The sequence below is a fragment of the Ictalurus furcatus genome, chromosome 21, assembly GCF_023375685.1.
Source record: "Ictalurus furcatus strain D&B chromosome 21, Billie_1.0, whole genome shotgun sequence".
Taxonomy (NCBI): domain Eukaryota; kingdom Metazoa; phylum Chordata; class Actinopteri; order Siluriformes; family Ictaluridae; genus Ictalurus; species Ictalurus furcatus.
The window spans coordinates 9,905,234-9,929,014 of NC_071275.1; the positions used below are offsets into that span (position 1 = coordinate 9,905,234).

General features: G+C 40.3%; 1 protein-coding gene across 3 annotated transcripts in view; it reads left to right on the plus strand.

Moving 5' to 3' along the window:
• cdk18 (cyclin dependent kinase 18) overlaps nt 1-23,781 on the plus strand; it is a 61,847-nt gene that overhangs the window by 35,780 nt on the left and 2,286 nt on the right. The window contains exons 3-13 of one of the 3 annotated variants that reach the window (XM_053652411.1): nt 4,130-4,263; nt 6,868-6,993; nt 7,946-8,002; nt 9,294-9,408; nt 11,720-11,814; nt 12,035-12,097; nt 12,198-12,321; nt 12,579-12,699; nt 14,718-14,815; nt 15,068-15,173; nt 16,081-16,123. In XM_053652411.1, the coding sequence (XP_053508386.1) occupies nt 4,130-4,263; nt 6,868-6,993; nt 7,946-8,002; nt 9,294-9,408; nt 11,720-11,814; nt 12,035-12,097; nt 12,198-12,321; nt 12,579-12,699; nt 14,718-14,815; nt 15,068-15,173; nt 16,081-16,123 (1,082 nt within the window). Of the gene's footprint in view, nt 1-4,129; nt 4,264-6,476; nt 6,778-6,867; nt 6,994-7,945; nt 8,003-9,293; nt 9,409-11,719; nt 11,815-12,034; nt 12,098-12,197; nt 12,322-12,578; nt 12,700-14,717; nt 14,816-15,067; nt 15,174-16,080; nt 16,124-23,781 lie in introns of those variants that run through there. The other 2 variants (XM_053652413.1, XM_053652412.1) reach the window with 2 other exon arrangements.

Genomic DNA, 23,781 nt, shown 5'->3' on the forward strand with positions numbered 1-23,781 from the left:
CCGCCGCACTTAATACCTAAAACGTCAAATAACGCCGACCGACAGCCATCCATAATATTAACAAATAAGAGCTGCAGGGCCGAGGATTAGTCATTTGAAGCACGACGAGAGGGAGGATTTTGATCAGCCGCCGTGGTCTAGTCATGCTTTCCAGGCTAAAATAAAGAGGCATTAGTGATCCTTTATGCTCATAAAGAGGGAACAAAGCGAAACACAGAACAGAATGGCTTCTCTTTGTGATGCCTCAGTGAAGTTAAGGCTTAATATTTCATTGCCTCTGCGCTCTATTCATTTTGTCACTGGCATACGGTACTGACGGCCAGGTTATTTTTCTAGAGCACACTCAGCTTTCATTCATCCATCCTGTCATAACGTTTATGGAAATACAGCTTTCAGACTCACTTAAAAGCACTGTGCTGGAAGGACACAGGAAGTAAAGCAAGTGTTTTGAAGGACTGCAAAATAATATTCACAAATTGTAATTGCTTAAAATGCACAAATACATTGAAAGATTTTATTTATTTTTTTTTAAAAGAAAAGAGAAATTATTTTAAGGACAGGTATTGCAACCTTATACTATAACGTTTTTTTCAACTATTGTTGTTTCATGGATATTGTTATATTGTTACAATTCTATGATAATATTATATTTTTATGTTTCATTTTAACTGGTAAAAAAAAATGTCATTTAACATCAAAACTAGTCAAGATTTATGCAAATCAGAAGTGACTCGTGACTCGTGACCGGCACAGGGTCCTATAGGGCACATTGAAGTACATTGTGTTTTCATGGGAGCAAGGATTAACGCTCATTGGACAACAGGATTTTATGATGTCATTTTGGGTCCTGCCCAGTCGGAATCGACGGGTGAATGGTCAGGCGGGTTTTACTTAGAAAAAGAGATCTCTATGTTTATTGCACAAAGATGCAAGACGGCTTCTCCATGTGATGATTGGGAGATCTCTCGAAGGGGTGGAACCTCATAACCAACTGCCAGTCTGTGAAACGTTAACGGTTTGAATGTGACTGATGTCTCAAACTTTAACATATCAGGGAGCTGAGAGTATAGTGTTCAGTAACCAAATCCGTCACAGTTTTATTATTGTATTTGATCAATCTTGTAAGTGAATTGTATTAAGTATCAATTTCTGTCTGTTGTTTATTAATAGTGTAGCTAGCTAGCTGTCAGTGAAATTTAGTTAGCTAGTTTTTAGCACAACATGGCAGACACTGCAAATTTGTTCAAGTCTTTTAATGCTCATATTGATGAGGAGATAATTAAATAAGATGCCAGACCAACAGATGGAACTGATCACACACAGATATATACTTCAATAACACACACCTGTGCTTCTGCTATTTGAAAACCCACCAGCCATGTAGATAGTTCCACCCTTCATACAGTCCTCATGAATAGTAATAGCTCAGCTCTCGACACCGATCTGCACAGGTAAAAAAAAATTATCAAAATAAAAAGATTTAAGAAATGTCATCTGGCAGAAGGTTTCACAAACGATGTCTGAAATGGATTAAAAGATTAAAACAACACATCTGCTGTTTGTGACAGAAATGAAAACAATATGTATTCAATACAAAATCCACACTTTCGTGATCAAAAGGCTCATTTGTAAAAACTTTAAAAAGTGTGCACGTGAAGCGACGAGTCGAAGGCGAGGGCGAGATTCACACCACATGCAGTGCGCACGCACCCTAAGGCGTACGAAGCGGCATGTGAAATTATTGCTCCATCACAGGCTGAGAAAAAGAACTTATCACATGGACAAGAAGTCATTTTAAGGAAACGAATAACGTCAGCAAGCGGCGGTGAATCTTTCAGCATAAATGATTATGTAATGTAAAAAAAATAATTAATAAAAAAATGCCTCGGCGTGGACTACGGAACATTCTGCAAATAAACCACAAAAATATATGATTTGTTATGGAGTGATTTGAAGCAATTGTTGAATTTTTTTAATTATTATTTATTTTAAATAAAAACATCAACGCAATCTTTTATGAGTTGCGTTTTGTGTTACAGAGAAAATGTATTAAATAAAAAAGAAGCGTAAACTCCTCTGTCGTGAAGACGTACGTAAATAGCTTTACCTACTCACTGAAATTTCCCCATATTGACAGTTACACACATATTTCTTTCATCTGTTTATGTGGAGCGGTCCCTGTGAACGAGCACATTGTTACTATAGAAACAATATGAGCACATTTCTTTTTTTTTCTGACCAATCAGAATCGAGATTTCAACAGCGCTGTACTAGAAAAGTGCCATAATACAGTATCGTTTACTTCCTCAGAACCTTACAGTCATCCCCTGCCATTTCATACGTTCTCCCTCAAATGAACGCTACAATTTCCCATGCAAGATCCGGCTTTAACGATATCAAAGTCACCTCAGATCTCGCTCTCAGCTTGCAGCCAGATCAGTGTTTCGATAGCGGAGACTCGCGTGGCCATCTGAGCCCAGTGCAGGTGGTCATCTCTCCTCTTTCATCACAGAGCCGCCTGGATCTGATGAGATGAGCTTTGATATGATCAAGTTGCTCAGATCCAATTTCTGACCATTTCATCATCACTGTCAAAAGTCAGACCGCGTCCTCGCTGTCCTTCGGCAACAAGTTTGTGTGATAACAGTCAAGAAAGTGGCAACATTTCCGTCTGTGCGGTGTCTTTGGTTTAGATATTTATACGTTTTTTTTGTGTCAGAGTGCAGAATTAATACCAGAATTACACACATCGATAGCATCATGCCCACACACCCCCCGAACCCCCCCGCCCACTGCTTATCTCGAGGGCTGAATATTTTGCATTGGATAAAATTACAGTATGAAACACATGAGCTGTAACTGTAGCAGATGAGTGCTGGGTCAGCTTATCCTTCAAACCATGGCACATTTTTCTTTATGCAGCAAATTAAGGAAAATATTGAAACCATACTAAACATACTAAACCAAAAGCGTAGCCCACATCACACACAATGCGAATTCATGACCTCGATTTAGTATCTCGTTCAGTTGTCTGCAAGGAAACACTGGAATCTCTGGACTCCCTAAAAGGCTGTCGTGACCATATCATAATGAAATGAAACCTGTATTGATGACCTTCTTGAGCAGCGATGGTCCAAACAGCTCCAGATAGAGATTTCTACTTCATGGCCCAGAGGACGATGAACCTAGCAGATGAGAAAAGATGGACTTGGCGTCCAATTTCTCATTCCGCAGCCAGCCTTGGCCCGATAATGAGGTGGATCTCAATTATGCCGCTGCGCCGCTGTGAAATGGACCGGGGGGGTTCCTGCTACTGCGCCTCTCGAGGCCCTTCAAGCCCTCTTGTCCAAATTGAACTGATGGAGCAGAAAAGCCATTTTGATTTTTTCGCTCTCACCTCCAAACCGGAGCCCAGGCACGACGAAAAACAGCGGGCCCACCACCGATTCCGGCCAAGGTTGGGCCACGCCATCGGCGCTTCACATCATAGAGGCATAATTAGATTTACGCTGACAGTCTGTTGACACGGGATATATTAATTGGGGTGCTTCGGATTGACATGCATTTAGATAGCCACATCATAAATGCATGAAACTCGGCACGGTGCACACTAATTGCGTTGAGTTCCGTAATTATGGCCCGCGTGATTAATGGCGCCTCCTGTCACCAGCATATGGCAAAGTTGACCTCACGGTTATTGAGTTAGCAGGCCAATCAGAGAGGGAGGGAGGTAGGGAGGGAGGGTGGGGGACGACTGGGATGTCAGCTGCTCCACTTGGATTGGATTAAAGTGTACTGTCGAGAAGTTCATTTTTTTCTACTTACCTCATAGGAATGTGATGGACAGCAACACAGCTGTTTGTTAGTGCCACCATCGTGTCCTGTTTTTGGCTCATACTATAATCTTCCAGCTGAATTGTACACGTGATCAGAATTTGGATGGTTATATTACACACTTGGCTTACTGTAATTAGTCATTTTAACAAGTCAACAACATAGAATTGTGGTTTTAAAAAAAACGTGAGTTAATATCTCATGGCATTCCCTCCATCTATCATGTTTGGGGTTTTTTTTTTACATTTCCACAAGCTGTCAGAATGATAAAAGTGTTTTACTGACAATTCCACAGATCTGGTGCCAAACAGCCTGGGTCTGCACGCTCTACACCCGTCGCCCAGTCCACTGGCCTCCGACCATCAGGCTCCATCTCCCACCCAGCTGCACTACCACAGCAAAGTCCAGCACCGTCGCTTCTCTATGGAGGTCAGTAGCACTGCTGTTCCTCCCAAAACGAGGAACCTGAAATAATTTTTTTCACCTCCGATCCCTCAGGACTCACCTCAGTAACTACGTGATCAAACAATTCCACTGTTTGATAAAGCTAATATTATGTTCTAAGGGTGAGGAGTGGAAGTGTAGAGGTTTATCTTACGCTCCACCCGTCACCATTCCTCAAAGATTCTTGGACTGGTTACCAGTTCTTGCTTTTGGATGGAACCTTTTTACTTGGGGCCTCTTCTGATTTCTAAAAGTGTGTGTAACCAAACCATCCTGAGAAACACCAGTGAGACCTTCAGTCAAAAATATAGGAGAAGAGAAGACAACCTCTTACATGAAACAGATGAGACACAGGATCTCAACCAAATGCTTCTTGGTAGATGTGTGGAAAACGCCAACAAGCCATTTACTCAAGAAGATACACCCACCGAGGGAAGCTCCTCAAATTTAAGAGGAGATCATGTTGAAAACATTAGTAATCTCTTGGCTGATACGGGTGACATACAGAATAAAGGCTCAATCCTTCCTAACAGCTACAAGCCAGATACTAGTAAAGTGTTTGACCAAGAAGGTAGGCCCTCAGAGGAGAACCCATTAATCACCTTTCATAGAAAGCAAAGAACAAGTGAGATGTTCAGCCTAGAAGGTGGTCAGGAGAACCTGTTAATCTCTGCCTAAACCCCCTGAGCATATCTGAGACATTTCACCACAACAGAAGGTTTCTCTTTCAGAAAAGGTTCCAAGTAGAACACATTTAGAAAGCAAGGTAACCATCCAAAGGATCACTGAGGAATGCTTTTTTCTAAGCCTGTACAGGTGTAGCATGAGATTAGCTCATCCACTGGTTAGTGGGTTCTACACTCGTAGAAAATTCAGAACCCTTCAGTTGTTCCTTCGGAGGAAACCCTTAAAGGTTCCCTATCAGAGAGGGTTCTGAGTTGAACCTCTTTTTTGAGAAGCTATTCATTAAGTATACTTGCTTTGAGAAATCCTTTTGGATAGTTCTTATTACCCAGAGATGGGAAAACTGTCAGAATTTCAGAGTAATATAGTAACAACAGAGTGGTATAGTAATATCAGAATGATATCAGAGTGGTGTAGTAATATCAGAGTTATACAGTAATATAGTATTCTCAGGACATCAGGTTTCCTATCTTGTGTCTACGTGTTCTGAGTAAATTAGAAACGTTTTTTCTTGCTATCAATGGAATCTTTAACGGCGTAATGCAGAATAAGGGAATACTGACGATGTACGAAGCGGTTACATCATGGATCCAGCACAGGAACAAGCTATTTCACTGAGTCGAATAGTAACACTGCTCAGGAAGTATGCAAGTAATGTGTAGAAGTCCAGTCGTGAGTTATTGCTTGAATTCTTGTAGACATGACAGTGCACCCGAAGGACAGAGTATCGTAAATGCCAGCGTCTTTCTCAGGGTGACTTTCATCTTGTAGAAAACAAAACCCAAAGAAACTCCCAGAAAATGGACCCCTGAGGGGGAAATAACAGATTAATCAAAGTCCCCCAGAACAGCGGCGGCGGCCGCCATCATCATCACCGCCACCTCATCATTTCCCTCTCTCTCCCAACCCACCATTACTCGCCTGTCCCCCAAGCCCTGATTGTGTGTGAAGGACAAATACCAGCCTCCTATTCCAGCCCTCTCCTCCGTGTCACTCCTGCCAGAGACCCGGCTAAAAGATGGAGGCCTTGGCTAAACGCAGCCGACGGGTTATTTTTAGGTCGGGCGTCATATCGCAGTGCGTTCAGAGTTCTCCCAAGCCCTGCTGTCAAACCTCATGTTCAGCAGCAATGTATCTCGAGGAGGAAAATTGCACTGAATGCCCTCTCCATTTTCAAATCCATTGGGTTCCTTTCTGGCCTCTAGAAGCTTTTATCAGCCACGTGCACCCTTATTTCAGTCTCGCCAGCCAGGCTCAAGGGAACGCGGGTGCGGGGAAAAAAAAGCCTCTTTACTTTAAATTGCTAGATAGGTTTATTGCGCAACTGTACAAAACCTCTTTAAGAAGCAGTGGGACAGAGATTCCTCAGAATTCAAGCCTTCATCAGGCGCAGAAGAAGTAAAGGTTAGCCGAAATTCAAGAATCGTCAAGTACTTTCTTAAAAAATAAAATAAAATAAAAAATGACAGCTGCTTCTTTTTTTCGCACTTTGAAGTTCACCCCTGAAGGACAGAATTTAAGTGAGACAGAATCTCACCACGCAATACCTGTTTTCCCTCAGACTTTTTGTTCTTTGATTTCGTCTTCCACAGTTATGAGATGGCAGTCATGTCAGGCGCAGCTTGATGTCCTGACGTGCTAAGCCGGGATGAGTTTCTAAAGAAGCATCACAGAACAAAACAAAACAAAAAAATACATCGTTAGCACACAGTGAAAAGTGATTTTGGGAAAATTGTCCTGATCGTCTGCATGCATGGACGTGTTTTTATATCCTAGTGGGGACCAAATGATAAAGGAATATCTAAACATTTAAAGGTAAGAGTGAGATGTAGGTGTTGCGTATAATTGCGGCATTATTAATTATATCAATGCAAGGTGTGTGTGTGTGTGTGTGTGTGTGCGTAGGACGTGAGTAAGAGGATGTCTCTGCCCATGGACATTCGTTTGCCTCCGGAGTTTTTAAAGAAGTTGCAGATGGAGAGCTCAGAATCGTGCAAACCACACAGCCGCATGTCCAGACGAGCCTCACTGGTCAGACACACACACACACACACACACACACACACACACTCCTTTATAGTCTCTGGAATGTGATCTTGTCCACCTTATCTTTAAATGCAGAAGGGCGTATGACATATTTTTCGTACCAAACTTACTCTCGAGACATTAACTTAATTTTTTTTATTTCAAAGAATGATATGGTGTCATTTTTATCCATTTATAGTAACATTTAACGTCGTGGAACGTCCATGGGATGAGTTAGTCCCTGTTATCATTACATTATGACGCCTATAAACAGTTGTTCCTTCATCAGCCTCTTGTTTTTTTTTCTATTTCTTGAAGTTAACAATCCAATTAAATGAATAAATAAACAAACAAACAAATAAATAAATAATCGTGAAACCTCGAAGTTTAAACTCTCTCCTGAACATGTAGGAAAACCTACTGACTGTTACAAATCGCTGACACTGGAGACTCCTTCCATAACTGTTAAATAAACATCTTCTTACAGAAAACGTCAACATATCAACAACTATACGTGTTTTTAGTCCATTTATGTGGAGCGTCTGTACAAGTACCGGTTCCTGTGAACGAGCTGTTGCTATAGAAACATTAATATAATATAATCCTTTGTAGCTGCTGTTCTAGAAAATGAATTAACACCTTCTGACCAATCGGAATCAAGAACTCGACAGCGACGTGGTATAAAATGAATGAATGAAATAAAATATCAAAAACAAACCGGTCACTTTGTTTAAAATATGGTGGATAAGGACGATTGTTACAGAGAAAGAAAAAAAAAAGATGTTTAAAATTAATGATTCATAACAGACGAGCACTGATTTTAGTCACATGTTCGGTTTCTATTTTATGCTTTTGAGATTATTCCAGATAAAGAATTGTTCATCAAGTCCATAAAACACAATGAGCTGAGAAATTAAACACTATTAATGTTACAGCAAGTCATGTCTTTCATCTTCAGTCTGACATCGGTTTCGGGAAACTGGAGACATACGTGAAACTGGGCAAACTGGGAGAGGTGAGTCAGATCTCTCAGATATCTCTTGTTTTCTCATTACAGCACACCATTACAGCTCATTTATTACATCACAGTTATTATATTGACTTTAATGTCTGTGCAGACATGAGTGATTACTGTAAACAGTAAGCAGTATTGTTGTTGTGTCCTGATTCTGGCCTGAACGCATACAGGTACCGAGAAAGCTCAACGATCTGATGTTTCTCAATGCCATGCTAAACAAAATATGTCCATTTTCCATTAACTGTAAAAAAACAAAAAAAAAACCAAAAAACCATACACACTGTTGGAATAAAACAAAACAAAAACAATGTGTCCAGCATACAGCCCTGAGGGATACCCTGGAAAAAAAAAAAAAGGCTGTGTGGAAAAATCAGAGAGATGATAACAAGCTAGCAGAAGTGTGGCAAAGTGAATACTAAATATGAGCAAGACTTTAATGTATTATACATTTATCATTTAATGAAAGCTTTTTGCTTTTGGCGAAGTAGGCGTATAGCGAGAGTTACAAGCTAAATAAATAAAAAATGTAAGGAGTGAAATACCTGGGGGCACTCTGTTATGGGAATTTAATCCACAACAAGTCCCTACTTCCACCCCGAAGCTGATTACTTCACTGTAACAGAATGTCCTGAAGTGTTTTATTCCTTTTATACAACAGAAGTTTGCAAGTGATTGCAATTTTTAAGTCATGAATGAACGCAGTACTTTTTATCCATTTACACATATATTGTTAAAAAAATTGTTCCCTCACCACCAGCCTCACGTTTTTCTTCCTCAAAAAACCCCCCCCAAAAAACCCCACAGCTTGTTATGTTACTGAAAAACCAGAAAGTCCTGAAGGCTTATCGACTGACACTGGAGACTCCTTCCAAAAATGTTAAATAAATATCTCCTCATAGAAAGCGTCAATATAAAAGCAATTATTATGCCTTTCATTTCTTTGTTAGATAAGAACATGTTTATATATGTTTATTATTAGGTGTAAGATCATATAGGACATCCATTGTACAAGTTCCTGTGAATGAGCTTTTATGAAACATGTTCTTAATGACGAGAATTAACTTGGCATCTTTTGTCTTCTCCAGAAAAGCACAAGGACAGATTTCATTTGAATTTCTATGTTATCTTATATCACCAGCAGTAGGATATCTATGCATGCTCACAAGTGAGGCAGCTGGATGTGTCTTGGTTGTTTTTTTTTCTTCTGTATTAAATGTAACACATTGAACTCATTGTTCCTTCACTGTTCTGAATCCCGGCATCACCTTATCTTTTTTTTCTACACCAGGGCACTTATGCTACGGTATTCAAGGGGCGCAGCAAGCTGACAGAAAACCTGGTGGCCCTGAAAGAGATACGGCTTGAGCATGAAGAAGGAGCCCCTTGCACCGCTATCAGGGAAGGTAGTGTCCTTCTCCAGAACAACTTCACAATAACGGGCCATTTTTAAGCTCCCAGGCTGTTAAAACTCCAGATTTGTGGTCGGGAGTGCAAATCCTAGACTAGTGAGCTGCAGGCTTCCTCTCCCCCGGGCTTAAATCTCTCTCCTAAATGAGAGTATGCGGATGTGACGGGAATGGGTAAAGAGGGAGTGTCACCATGAAGCAAGGCTGCCACCCAGTGGGCTTACTGGGTTTTGGTCTAGGAGAGGAAGCCTATGTAGTGAAGGCGAAGTGCTGGAATAATGAAGTGTAGCAGAGTTCTGGCACGCGTACATGTCTGAGAGCCCCTAATGAACAAGACAACACATACACACAGGTTCAAACAACCAAGAGTTCCTGATGTCTACAGTCAAGTCAGCTTGATCCTTCAAGGCTTCAAGGGTCCATCTAACAAATTTCACCTGAGAGACCACAATGTCCTTTAAGATCGTAACAGGGTTTGGTTAAGAGGAGCCAGGAATGATCTCTGTATGCTAATCAGTGCTTCATTTGTAAAACATGGGATACCAGAACAGAGAGGAGATCCAGCAGGTGGAGAGGAAGGGAAAAGGTCCTGGAGCATATAGACACACACGGTAACATTCAGTCAACAAATCTGCTGCCTTTTTCCAAAATTCTTTGTTGGCTGTTAACACTAGTGCGCTATAATTCCTAGTTAGCAGTTGGGTGTCCTTGAAATGGGTCGGCTGTATTTTTGGAAGGGAGATGACGCATGAACAATGATCATAACAAAAAGCTTCAGACATATCAGTTCCACGTAAATAACTCCAAATCTAAGAGGTACTCGATCCTGCTCCGGCAGAATCCAGCACAAATGAAGTGCTGATGGTAATAGAGACTAGCTTCATTCTCATGAGTGCTAGATTAGTCTGAATCCTAAATGACTTTGAGAAGTTAACGAGGGCATGTTAAAAAAAATTTAAATGCAGCCGGTGTTAGATTGTCAAATTTCCATTAACTGCAGAATTATTATGTGGTAAAAAAAAAAAAAACCTCCCATCTAGCAGCCTAAAGCTGTACAGCAAAGAAATCTTTTTCTTTGACTGCCACTCAAGTCGTACGCCTTGACATCACAAACATGCTCACACTGTAACAATGCCTCATGTGGCAGGTGCTAGCATCGCATGACAATCAAAAGCTAAATGATGCCACTAACCACCTCGATGTAAACGTGAGGCTGTTGACAAGCAGCTAGCGCTCAGTTTTCTCAGCTTTATGCATCAAAACTACTAATAGAACGGAGACGCCAAAGAAAAGGGTCACGGAAAAGGGTGCTTCCCCTACTATAAGCGTCCATGATTTGTAATTGCTTTTCTGTCAAACTCCTGAAACAAGCTGGTTACTCATTCATACGGTTACTATGGTTACGCTGAGGATACGCAAAGTCACAGATAGATGTTCATTTACAGTGTAAGATTTTAACTATCTCACATGATATGACGTCCAATTAAATTTTTTGTTGTCAGAAAGCTGACCTCCAGTAGTTTGGTGGATAACATCTATCAAGCATTGTTTACCCGTCAAAGTTTGCTGGCAAATCGTGTCAAAATCATGCCAATATTGTGGCAAAAACATGGCAAGATTTTATCAATGGCATCTCAAAATCGTGGTAAAATCTTGTAAAAAAAAATTATGACAAAATGTGAAAAATCATGTCAGAATCAGGGTAAACTTGTGGCAAAGACCTGCCAAAATCTTGTTAAAATTATGGCAAAATTTAATAAAAATTGTAGCAAAATTGTTTTAAAATTATGAAAATATTGTATCAAAATTATAGCAAGATTGTATCAAAATTGTGGCAAAATCGTATAAAATTGTGGCAAAATCGTATAAAAATTGTGGCAAAATTGTATCAAAGTTGTGGCAAAATCTTATCGAAATTGAAGTAAAATCTTATCGAAATTGTGGCAAAGTCTTATCGAAATTGTGGCAAAGTCTTATCGAAATTGTGGCAAAGTCTTATCGAAATTGTGGCAAAATCTTATCGAAATTGTAGAAACATCGTATCACAATTGTGGCAAAATCGTATAAAAATTGTGACAGGGCAACTCGGGCTTAAAAGTTTGGGGTTTTTTTTTGTCCTTGTAAGGTTCTATGTAGTATTGTTATAACCCAACACAATGTTTCCCATTTTTTTAAAAGTACCACTGCAGAAAGCTAGACCTGATAACCTCCCACAAGCCCTTGAGAAGCCTTTATTTACAAAACAGTTTAAGAGTGTGATTGTTTTCTGTGGCAAATTTACATTCGTCTTGTGTTTGTCTCGCTGTAGTTTCACTGCTGAAAAATCTGAAACACGCCAACATCGTGACTCTGCATGACATCATCCACACCGACCGCTGCCTCACTCTGGTCTTCGAATATTTGGTAAGACTTCCTACCCTCTGCTGAATGGATCATATTTACCTCTGCTGACCTCCATCAGTATGGTCCAGCTGTGGCCAAAAGCCTCTTATATCATAAACCTAACTAGTCAGATGGCTGACGTATGTAGGAGCTTGGTGGTTAAGAGATACCACGAATGATCCCAGTGAAAAATGTGAATGTGTGTTAATGTGTTTTTGCTAAAGGTGTTCTGGTTTTGCAGGACAGCGATTTGAAGCAGTACCTAGACAACTGTGGAAACCTCATGAGCATGCACAACGTGAAGGTGCCTCATTGATCTCCGCCATTTTCCGAGCCGATACAAAAACCCATCCAATTTCCAATTTTGTAATAATAAATAATGATCTCGCGTTCTCTCCTTCTAGATATTTATGTTCCAGCTTCTGCGTGGTTTATCTTATTGTCATAAGAGAAAGATTCTACACAGGGACCTCAAGCCACAGAATCTGCTCATCAACGAGAAGGGAGAACTGAAGCTAGCTGACTTTGGTGAGACTCTTTCAGAAGGTTACACCAGCAAGGCTTTCTTTCATCTGATCTCAGACTCCATAACCCAGATCCCTTATTCTATTCCCCTCAGCAACAGCACGACTTAGTAACTTCAAATGATATAAATCTCAACATGGCGCTGCGCCAATTACCGGGTTACCAGGCAACGTTTCTTCCTCAGATGAGTAATGTTTATTGTTTCTCTCTCTCTCTCTCTCTCTCTCTCTCTCTCTCTCTCTCTCTCTCCGGCTTGTTAGGTCTGGCAAGAGCAAAATCCGTGCCAACGAAAACCTACTCCAATGAAGTGGTGACTTTGTGGTACCGGCCTCCAGATGTTCTACTGGGTTCCACAGAGTACTCGACTCCCATAGACATGTGGTAAGGACTTGCTGATCCACATGCTAGCTCCTATGTGCTAACAGTGTTAGTCACAGGGGACAGCAAGACTTTCGTCCTCTATAATTCCTTCTACATTGATTGAGGGGGAAAAAGCTTATTTTTAGCTACATAAATGAAGAGATATCATAAACAGTCGGCTAATTAGCTGATACTAATGTAGCTATATTTAGACTTAATTTCCTAACACTTATTTAAGTGTTAAATAGCTGTCACAGCCATTTCGTGGTGTTAAAGCAGACAGGTTAGCGATGCATTATGGGTCCACTGTATGAACGTTGAAAATAACAACCCTCAAGAGGTCTCTGTATGGATTCCTGCCATTATTGAGAGCTTTGAGTTCACCAGTTATGACAAGACATTGATGTTTCCCAATATGCCTAACCCTGTAAAACTTCAAATTTATGCTAACGCTAAACATAAGTACAGTGTAATTTTAGCTGTATGGAGTCTTTTCTTTGGGAATACATCATCAAATCTGAGGCAAATGTTGATATTCCGGACCGTTTTATCTCATTTTATTTTCACTACTACGTTGTATTGTTTGGAAGAGAGAAAAAAAAAGTACTGCTTTTAATGCTTGCACAGTTAGCCGTAGCTAGCGCTTGGCGTTTATACCTCACAAAAGTATTTTCACTACGTACAGAGAAATTTTAACTCCACAGAATCTTTTCTTAGCGCTTTCTTAGCTCATTTTCTAATAACAGTATTTTCCCTACAATTACAGCATACAGAGTCTTTTCTTAGGAATTTATCAACACAGCTGAGGCAAACGTTGATATTCCGAATAATTTTTTTTATCATTTCCACTATTGCTACAGCTTTATATAATTTAAATAAACGGCTTCACTGGTATGTGCTAGCTTAACCTCTATAGCTCTTTTTTCTGTTGGTATTTTTCAATGAATTTTGCAATTAATTTGTTCTCCAACATCAAAATCACAGATTCAGATTTGTGACAAAATACATATTCCATTATTATTAAAAAAAATGCAACCGATATGCATGTATTGAACAAGCTACATGCTTCTGAGGCTGTAGGAGGTGAAACCAGCGGATATTCAAAATGGTTGGTGGATGTATTATTATCTTGACGTTCATTCCATGGGGCTCCAAAGTTCAGAGAGATAAGCTCTTTCTCTTTACTTCACTGCTTGCAAAACAACAACTAGCAAGGCAAAAAGTGATGACAGTAAAACTATGTTCATCGTTCTTGAAGTGTCTCGCCACTAGAAAAAGGACAAATCCTTCATTTTGATGGTACAAATTTAGTCCTCTGGACTAAAATCCCCATGTTACGCTAATCCAGTCTGAACAGGGTTCTCGATGAAGTGGATCGGGTGTCTTACAAGTCGACAAGAAATTCCTCTACGAGCCCAACACTCTTCTTCAGTGAGAATGAACGAGGAAGTGCGCTCTCATGTTACCTTTGGATTACAAGTTCGAGAAAGCTTCTACTCTCGACCAACTTTGAGACGTTGTATCTCAAAGATCCATTCGTATTGCATTCCTTTCACTGTTGTTTTTTTTCTCTCACACACAGGAAACGGACTTTTATGCCTCAGAGCACTCGAGTTTTTGATTCAGTGTCAGAAATGGTTTTTGTTTTTTTGTTTTTTTTTAAACTTGGGCTGTACTGTTCAATAAAAACTCCTGTGTGGCAGTAATCCAGGGGATTAGCCCAGTAGCCTAATCAATCCATGCGTGACGGCAGCCGTATGTCTCCTCCCGATATCTCCAGCTCACAGACATCCCATGGCCGCCATCCAAATGACAAGAAATCAAAACACGGGCCACGGGAGTCGTCCTCGAATTCGCCCTAGCCGGAAAAACCGAGCCAGAAAATCTGTTCGAATCCATTCTTTCATGCGAATTATCCCTGCTGTGCTTAAATGTCAAAGATTTATTCATTTATTTTGAAATGAATGTGTTTTTTTTTTCTTTTGCACAGAATATAATGTAATTAAGCAGAGTGCCTGTGTTGTTTGTGTCGCATTCAGGGGCGTAGGGTGTATTTTGTACGAATTGGCAACGGGACGGCCCATGTTCCCAGGCTCGACCGTCAAAGAGGAGCTGCACCTGGTTTTCCGTCTCATGGGTACGTTTAGCTTTTGACAGCTACAACATTCTGCAAAAAAAAAAAAAGTAAATTATTTTCTAAACATCTGAGACGTGTCATATGTTTAACTTACAAAAAGCTCCAAAGCCCTGAAGAGCATCATCCGAGTTCCCTCATAAGACCTTATTTGTTTTGAAATCTTTGCAGTAACCTTGTGTTCTGATCATTATTTATATCTGAATTTATTCCACTTCTTTACCATTTAAAAAATAAAAACTTTTTTTTAACAAGGAACCCCGACTGAAGAGACCTGGCCTGGGATTACTGCGAATGAGGAGTTCAAGTCGTACCTTTTCCCCCTGTACAGAGCCCAGGCTCTAATAAACCATGTTCCCAGGTAACACAACACCAATTAGTCGGCAGGTCACAATGCACATGAATCCTACAGTCAACTCCAGAATTATTGGCACCCTTGGAGAAAATGTGCAGAATTTATTTACTATATAAAGTATTAACAGCACATAAGGTAGAATGAGTATTTTGTGCTTAAACATATAGGTACACTGCATACCTTGTGATTATGTGAACACAATATTTTGTTTATCACAAGTAGTGAAAAATGTGTAGAAATGAAAAATATGTGAAAAATGTGTTTTTGGGGTTTTTTTCTTTGTTTTCTCCTCAATTTGGTCGAATTCCCACCCACCAGCCAGCTCTCCCCATAACAAGTGTTTCCTCTACACGTTTCTGAAATGCTGCCCTGTGATGCAGCACGGAGGAAACACATGGAGGAAAACACGCTAGCCACTCTCTTCTGCATACATCATACATGAGATTACGGACACCCACGACTGGCTAGTGTTGCTATGATTGACGAGAGAGAGAGAGTATACCCCTCCCACATTGACATCACGGCCAAGTTTGCTTCCTTGACTCCCGGCTGTTGTGATTTCCCAAGTATATGGTTTTTATTTGAAATCATAAACAAGTTTTCATACGTAGTGCTTTTTTTTGGGGGGGGGGGGGTTGGGGGGGGGGAATTGGGGGTTCTAAATTATTGCCACCCTTCCAATTAATATTTGCTTATGCATCTTCTTATATGACATGGTATATGACAGTAGTGCAAATACATTGTGTGCATCATCTATATTTATGTTTGTTAGCAAATAGATTATCTGAAATTCATCTTCATCTCGTTGACCTTCTAAACAAAGCTTTGAATAATCAGACGAGGGCATGATGATGTTAGTCAGTTTGCAAAAGCTGAAGAAATCTTCCTTTTTACTCCATGTGTGTGTCTGCAGACTGGACACCGAGGGCATCGATCTTCTCTCGGCTCTTCTACTGGTGAGTTCAAAGCTGCACAGATGATCAAACTTTTTTTGTACTGAGTTTGTTTGTTCTTACTAATGAAATGAGTTGAACTTTTTTCTTCATGTGTCATCTGAAACTGAGCTGAATCCCATGTAATGATACACTGCTGGCTGCTTCTGCAGCTTTTTAACTCCATATTCATGAATATGTAAACCTTTGAGCATTCTGTTGTTTTGTATTTTTTTATTTATTTATTTATTTTTTTTTACAAAGATCTCAATCTAAACACACTAATTAGAGTTGCGTTTACCTCCCCCATGGTTTCTGAGGTGGAAGGAAAGTGTATCTTGAAAAATATTAGGTTTTGCCATAAACCTCTCAGTCTCCAGACCTAATATTTAAAAAGGCAGTGAATATTATAACTGAAAGGATTCAAAGGCTCGTATGGTGAAAGCACTTTTTGCTGCAGTCCGAATCTGAGTGCAGGTGTTCCCAGTGCACTCACCCGCCGCCCCCAATCGACCCCCCCCCCCCGCCCCTTGCAGTGACCCCCCCCATCTCCCCCACAGCGTACTTGCATTCATCTTACATCATCACAAATGTGCATGGAGAACACAACGCGCCTCCATATTTTTCCTTCCATCCATCCATCTGTTTTCTATACCGCTTATCCTACAGGGTTGCGGGGAACCTGGAGCGTATCCCAGGGAGCATGGGACACAATGCGGGGTACACCCTCGACGGGGTGCCAGTCCATCGCAGGGCACAATCACACACACATTCACACACCCATTCATACACTACGGACACTTTCCCAATCAGCCTACCATGCATGTCCTTTCGCTGGACAAAAACGCCGTCTCGGTGTGAACGGAAGGCCAAAACGAAGCGACAAAGACTACTGTGGACACAGCGTGACTTTCACAATTTGTTTGAAAGTTTTCAGGTGGAAAAAAGAAAAAAAAAACATACATATCCATTTGACTATTTTGCAATATTACACTTTGATTACTGAACTTTTTTGCAACTTCTGATAATGAAGGAACATTCGTGAAACCGAACACACTAACATTCAGGATAGTTAAACTTCTTGATCTCGTCCTAAGGGTCTTCAAAGCGAACTGTAATCACCATTAAATAACGTCTTAAAAATTTATTACAAGACTCTATGGACAAAGTACCCACGCTTTTAAAAATGACCCTGGACTGGTCCAGCTGTTAAATGGTTTTTCCCCACTGAAAATTCCTTTTAATCCATAACTTAACTTCAGGAGCGCTTTCCTCAGATGAATGCATAGGCTAATTAGGAGTCATAGCGATACACATCCATCTCCAAATACCTCCTGAGAGATAATGTGGATAGCTACATTTAACAACGACTTTAAAGAAGTCCCACACACACACACACACACACACTGAAATCTATCCCATGCTGACTGATGTTAATACGCCGCTACATATGGTACGAGCAATTAGCTAGCAGGTGACTCTCCAGAGTAAATCCTTCATCTTTATGTTTGCCAAGACAAATGAAGCATGTCTACGCATACGATTCATTCCTACACAGAAGTGTATAATTGAGTGCAAAAGTTTGCACACCCTCACTTTAAAATGATGATCTGATCAACCAGTTCGAGTTTTACAGATGTTCTCCCATTGACACCACAGCACTGCTGGATTCTGATTGGTCAGATGGTGTTGATTTATTGTACTGAGCAGCAGGATAACTCTGATAGTACTGCAGCTTTGAATCACAGGATTACATTAATAATCTGTGCTCCTTCTTATACGCTGCGTTATCTTTTCTATAGTAACGATTTACATTGTGGAATTGTGCGCTCCACAATATGCTCCGTATGACCGAAGGCTGAATGTAAATATATTGCTGCTTTTTAAGAAAGAAAAATGTATGTGAACATTTATAGAAGGAATCTCCAGTGTCAGGAATTTTCTCCACCACAGGAAAGTCTTTGGAAGAGAAATGTTTACGAAAGTGTGTTTTTGTTGTTGTTGTCAGGGTGTTGAGGAGGGAAAGTGTTTGTAGTTGTTACAACTTACCTCGAGGGTGTTCTACAACATTAAATGTAACACTGAATGCATAAAAAGTACAAAATGTTCTTGGTATAAGAGGAATAAAACACTTCAAGGCGTGCTTTTATCGGAAAATAATCAACATCAGGGTGGTAACAGTATTGCCACTTCATCACATTATTTTATTCCTAATATACTGTATATCTGGACTTTTATTCTTGCCTCCACTTGTTGTTTCTGGATTATTCAGAATCTCTCTTGGGGTTTTTTTTTGTTGTTTTTGTTTTTTGTTTTTACTCTTTGTGTCCATGTACCGTCTATTTCTAAATGAAACAAACGAGCGTTTTGACTCTCGCAATGCTCTGCGTAAACACGTTGATATGTTTTTATCCCCTGGTCCGGCTCTGCGGCTCTCCGAAAGGTCAATATTTTCCGTTTTAGATCGTGACGGCTGGGTTTTTTTTTCTAGATTCCCGCTGACTCTTAACTGCTTGCAACGAAATTGACAGCCTGAGCCTGTTTGAACTCCACGTCTTAACTAAGACTTAGAGTAAACACGTGCCGCCTGTTTTAGTCATCAGACACTTTAATGAGCCTCGTTGAAGTAAAGTAACTCGTGAACGTTGACAGGGATGCAAACTTTCAGTGGGTAAACACTGTTAAATGACATTTTATTTTCCAAAGAAACTTAAGCAGATACAGCTTTCAGGCTTGTCTGCAGATTTATCCACATTTAAAAAAAAAAAAAGAAGAAAAAACAACCAGTGTTTTAGTGTTTTAGTCAAATGAGCCTCGGTCTCTGCTAAACACACGCGAGTTGCTAATGCTAATGCTTGGTGTGTCATTAAAGGTTCGGTTACATCAGCTTACTAAGAAAGTGTTAATGATGATGTTGGCTACTGAAACAAGTGTTGACAATGGAGCACACTTTGAAGTGAAGCTTGTATCAATTATTGTCTTATTTTCCTGTGACAGTGCCTCGGTTAGGGTTTGTTTCAAGAAATGAACTGTTTTGAATAATCTTTACTAAACGTGCACAAGCATGCACAACCTCTAAGCCCTATACTGTAAACACAGCAAGGTTTTGTAGAGTTTGACCTTGTGGAAATCTATATATAACACACATCTACAGACACATCTGCAGCTTTCATTGCATTTTTACTGGCATTATGTCGCCCAAATGCCTTTATCAATTCACTTCATGTTATATTATGCTTAAATACAATGAGCCAGCTATAGGATAGTGACGTGAAAGTGTTAGCATTATATCTTGTATGCTAGCTGCATTCTTAGAACAATCTCTGCTTTTATACTCTGTATAAGGTCGGGGTCATAGGTTTACATACGCCTTGCAGAATCTGCTAAATGTTCATGTTAATTTTTTAAAAGTAACAGAGATGATAAAAATCGCGTTCAGTTTTTTATTTAGTTCTGCCCTGAATAGACTATTTCAGATAATAGATGTTTACATATAGTGCACTATATATAATAGCATAATAATAACTGAATTTACACAAAAGTTTACACACGCTCAATTATTAATACTGTGTTGTTACCTGGATGATCAACGACTGTGTTTATGTTTTGTGATAGTTGTTCATGAGTCCCTGGTTTGTCCTGAGCAGTTAAACCGCCCGCTGTTCTTCTGAATAAATCCTCCAGGTCCTGCACATTCTTTGCTTTTCCAGCATCTTCTGCATATTTGAGCCCTTTCCAACAGAGACTATATGATGTCGAGATCTGTCTTTTTACACTGAGGACGACTGAGGGACTCGTACACGACTATTACAAAAAGTGCAAACATTCACTGATGCTCAAGAAGGCAACACTGGATACATTAAGAGCCAGGGGGGTGTAAACTTTTGCACATGATGATTGGTGTAAATAATTTTTTTCATGTAGTACTCCTCTTCATAAGCTACATAAGATATTTACATGTTTCCCAGAAGACAAAATAATAACAATTTACACCAATCAAAAAAAAGAGAGAAAGAAAGAAAGAAAAATAATCATTAACCCCACTCCCACCCAGATTTTATTAACTTAAATGTATTTCATAAATATGTTTATCTTAAATATAAATAAAAAAAATTAATTAATACAAAATAAGAATATTGATATGAAATTAAAGTTCATTATTCGAATGTGCGCAATAATATTGAGAGTTTATTGCAGTGTTTCATTCCTGATATTTACAATTACAATTATTTCCAGGTAGACATATTTTGTTATTTTCCAGTTATTGTGGTTTTAATTCAAGTGATTAGTGAAACATTCTAATAACTTAATAGTAAAGTACGAAACATTTATAATGATGGGTTATGATTTCCACTTTGAGAACCAGGGAGCGTGCAGAAGGAAATCAAATTTTTTATTTTATTTTATAATATTAGTATATTATATTATTATATTATATTATATTTGGATATAATATTAGTTTATTAAATTATATTTGTATATTATTATATTATGTTATATTATAGTATATTATTGTATATTCTATTTGTATATTTAAAAAATTTAACAGAGCATCCATACTTGCTCATACTTTTTCACATAAGCAAATGAACGCCATGTAACGCTTTACTGACCTGCTCAAAATGTCAAATAAATAAATAAATAGACAGTTACCTATGGTGGTATGTGCCACCAGTGCGTTTGACGATTCTCCAAGTTTGGGATAAACGCGTATTATGTTAGCCGTGTGTCTTGAAATGTCAACGTGCTCGTTATACGACAAAATGACACGACGCTACATCCTAGTGTTTGTAAACTGATTATTTTTGAGTGAAAGTTACCTGGGGAAGGGAACACAGCCTCGTTCCCACAGCTCCTACATCAGATTACATCGACGACACGCTTTATTCAGCAGCCTGAAGGCTAGCAGCCGACTGTGTCCAATTAAAAGAGAGACGTCGTGCGACGCCGAGACGTATTTTGAATTTTGAGCGTGCGAATTTAGTGAAAGAGAATGAAATCTGCAAAAGACCGCTGCGAGTGAAGCCGTCTGAACACCGCTGCGGTGTGCTGCTCGGTTTAAACAGATTTAAAGAGTGTGAGATGTTTATCTCAGCAAATGATCAAAGCAAGTGAGTTTTTAAAGATCTTCAGCAAGGAGGAAGTTATCGTGTGCGACAGCGGGGGAAAAATACACTGATTATGTGTATGTGACGACACTGTGGGTTCCTCAGCCCTCAGCCCTGTGCTGGAGCTGCTGTTATGAATGCCGCTGTTATTAATGAGACACGAGTGCTGCAATAAAGAAGGGAGAATACATTATTTGGTACTTTTTGTTTTCTGCTTGGAGCTGTTTTAAGGCTGAGTACGCGCTCACGTGTTAGTCAAGTGCACAGAAATGAAAAGAGGGTTCCTGCCTAATGCTTTTCCTGATGCACAGTGCAGCCATTTTAAATAGCTTTCTATGTTTGTGGTGTTTATCAATAAATACTTCTTTTTTTTTCTTTTTTTTTCTTCACAGCCTCACCTGCGGTAATGTATTCATTCCATCCTACTGCCAAATTAAGAGCTCAACTTTATCGATTCCCAAAGAAATCTGCTACTAATGTTCATAAAGTAATGATACCCTGGAAAGAAGGAGAATGTAAACTAATATAAATGCTAAGAAGAGCAACAGATGTAAGACAGAGCAGTCGGGTTTCTTTCTGCAGTGGCTCGCGCTTAAAGATCAGGACAGTGAGAAGGAATTGTGCTGTGGAAAGGCCACGTCAAAATTTATTCCACAAACAAAGTGGCGGCTCATGTGGTGAAAATTAAAGCATTTATAATTCTGTTACACTTTACTTTTATTGATATGAAAATACAGGTGGTACAGTGGGATCTGGGGCCCTTCTCCTTCTCCCTCTTCTCTCACCTCCTCCCTCTACTCTCACCTCCTCCCTCTTCTCTCTCACCTCCTCCCTCTACTCTCTCACCTCCTCCCTCTACTCTCACCTCCTCCCTCTTCTCTCTCACCTCCTCCCTCTACTCTCTCACCTCCTCCCTCTACTCTCACCTCCTCCCTCTACTCTCTCACCTCCTCCCTCTTCTCTCTCACTTCCTCCCTCTACTCTCTCATCTCCTCCTCCTTCTCTCACCTCCTCCCTCTACTCTCACACCTCCTCCCTCTACTCTCACCTCCTCCCTCTTCTCTCTCAGCTCCTCCCTCTACTCTCATCTCCTCCTCCTTCTCTCACCTCCTCCCTCTTCTCTCACCTCCTCCCTCTTCTCTCTCACCTCCTCCCTCTTCTCTCACCTCCTCCCTCTTCTCTCTCACTTCCTCCCTCTTCTCTCTCACCTCCTCCCTCTACTCTCACCTCCTCCCTCTTCTCTCTCACCTCCTCCCTCTTCTCTCTCACCTCCTCCCTCTACTCTATCATCTCCTCCCTCTACTCTCTCACCTCCTCCCTCTTCTCTCTCACTTCCTCCCTCTACTCTATCATCTCCTCCCTCTTCTCTCTCACCTCCTCCCTCTTCTCTCTCACCTCCTCCCTCTACTCTCTCACCTCCTCCCTCTACTCTCTCATCTCCTCCTCCTTCTCTCACCTACTCCCTCTACTCTCACACCTCCTCCCTCTTCTCTCTCACCTCCTCCCTCTACTCTATCACCTCCTCCCTCTACTCTATCACCACCTCCTTTTCTCATCTCCTCTCATCTCTCCTCTCGTTTTCTTTTTTCTCCTCTTCTCTCGCCACATGCGGTGAGAGAGAAAGGTGACCTGTCACAGTGATAAAGGACTGTGCGCGTGCCGCCGAGCGCGCGATCTGTTACTGGAGATGGCACCCTTAATGAGTCCGAACCTCGCACCTGTTTCTCATCAAACCCCGCCGAGCGTTGGCGCAGCAGACGATTGCTCTAACGTGAGCCAATTTTATACCTCGTGAAACATGACAGCTGTGTGACGGCCGCTTCATTTTCCATTGCATTCATTTGCATGGCGGAGGGATTGATAGGGTCGACGTGCTTAGGATAACTTTGCCGTCCGGCCGGTAATGAAGAGCAGCACGAGGAGGAAGATCTGAGGCGGTGGAGCTCATTAACACACACCTGTGGAAGGAAAGTGTGATAAACACCGCCTCGTTGTTGAAATTGTTCTTCATTTTCCCTTTAGTGTGTTTTTCACTTGGAAACATGAATATAGTACCTTAGAGGAAACCTCCACCCTGAAAAATGTTAAGTATGTTTATGTTGAAATATTTGGGATGTGTTTAGTGATTCTGGTCCTGGTGCTAATTTGTTGATGATGTACTTTTGTTATTCCTGTGAGAGGTTAACGGTCTTGTATCGCTCTGGCGTCACACATCATTGTTATTGTTATTGTTAGCACAGTTAAAAAAAAAAATAATGATCTCAAACGTCAGTGATAATGCCCTGGTTTCATCGTTATCTCCTAAAAACAAAAGCTGCTTTTCTCTCTCACAATGTTCAAAGACATAATCCCGCATAAAAAAGTCATTCGAGACATTGCAGCAAATGCTGAAGCCAAATTCCCAGAATGCACTGCAGCTGAGTTACAACAAAGACTTGGCTTGGCTACTTCACAATCTATGAGATGGTGATGATGGCGGCATTATTGAGAATGAGAACACACTGTAATCTGTATTTATCACGGCAGTTTGCATTATGGCTAGCTATTAGTATTCGGCTACTTATTACCTTATAA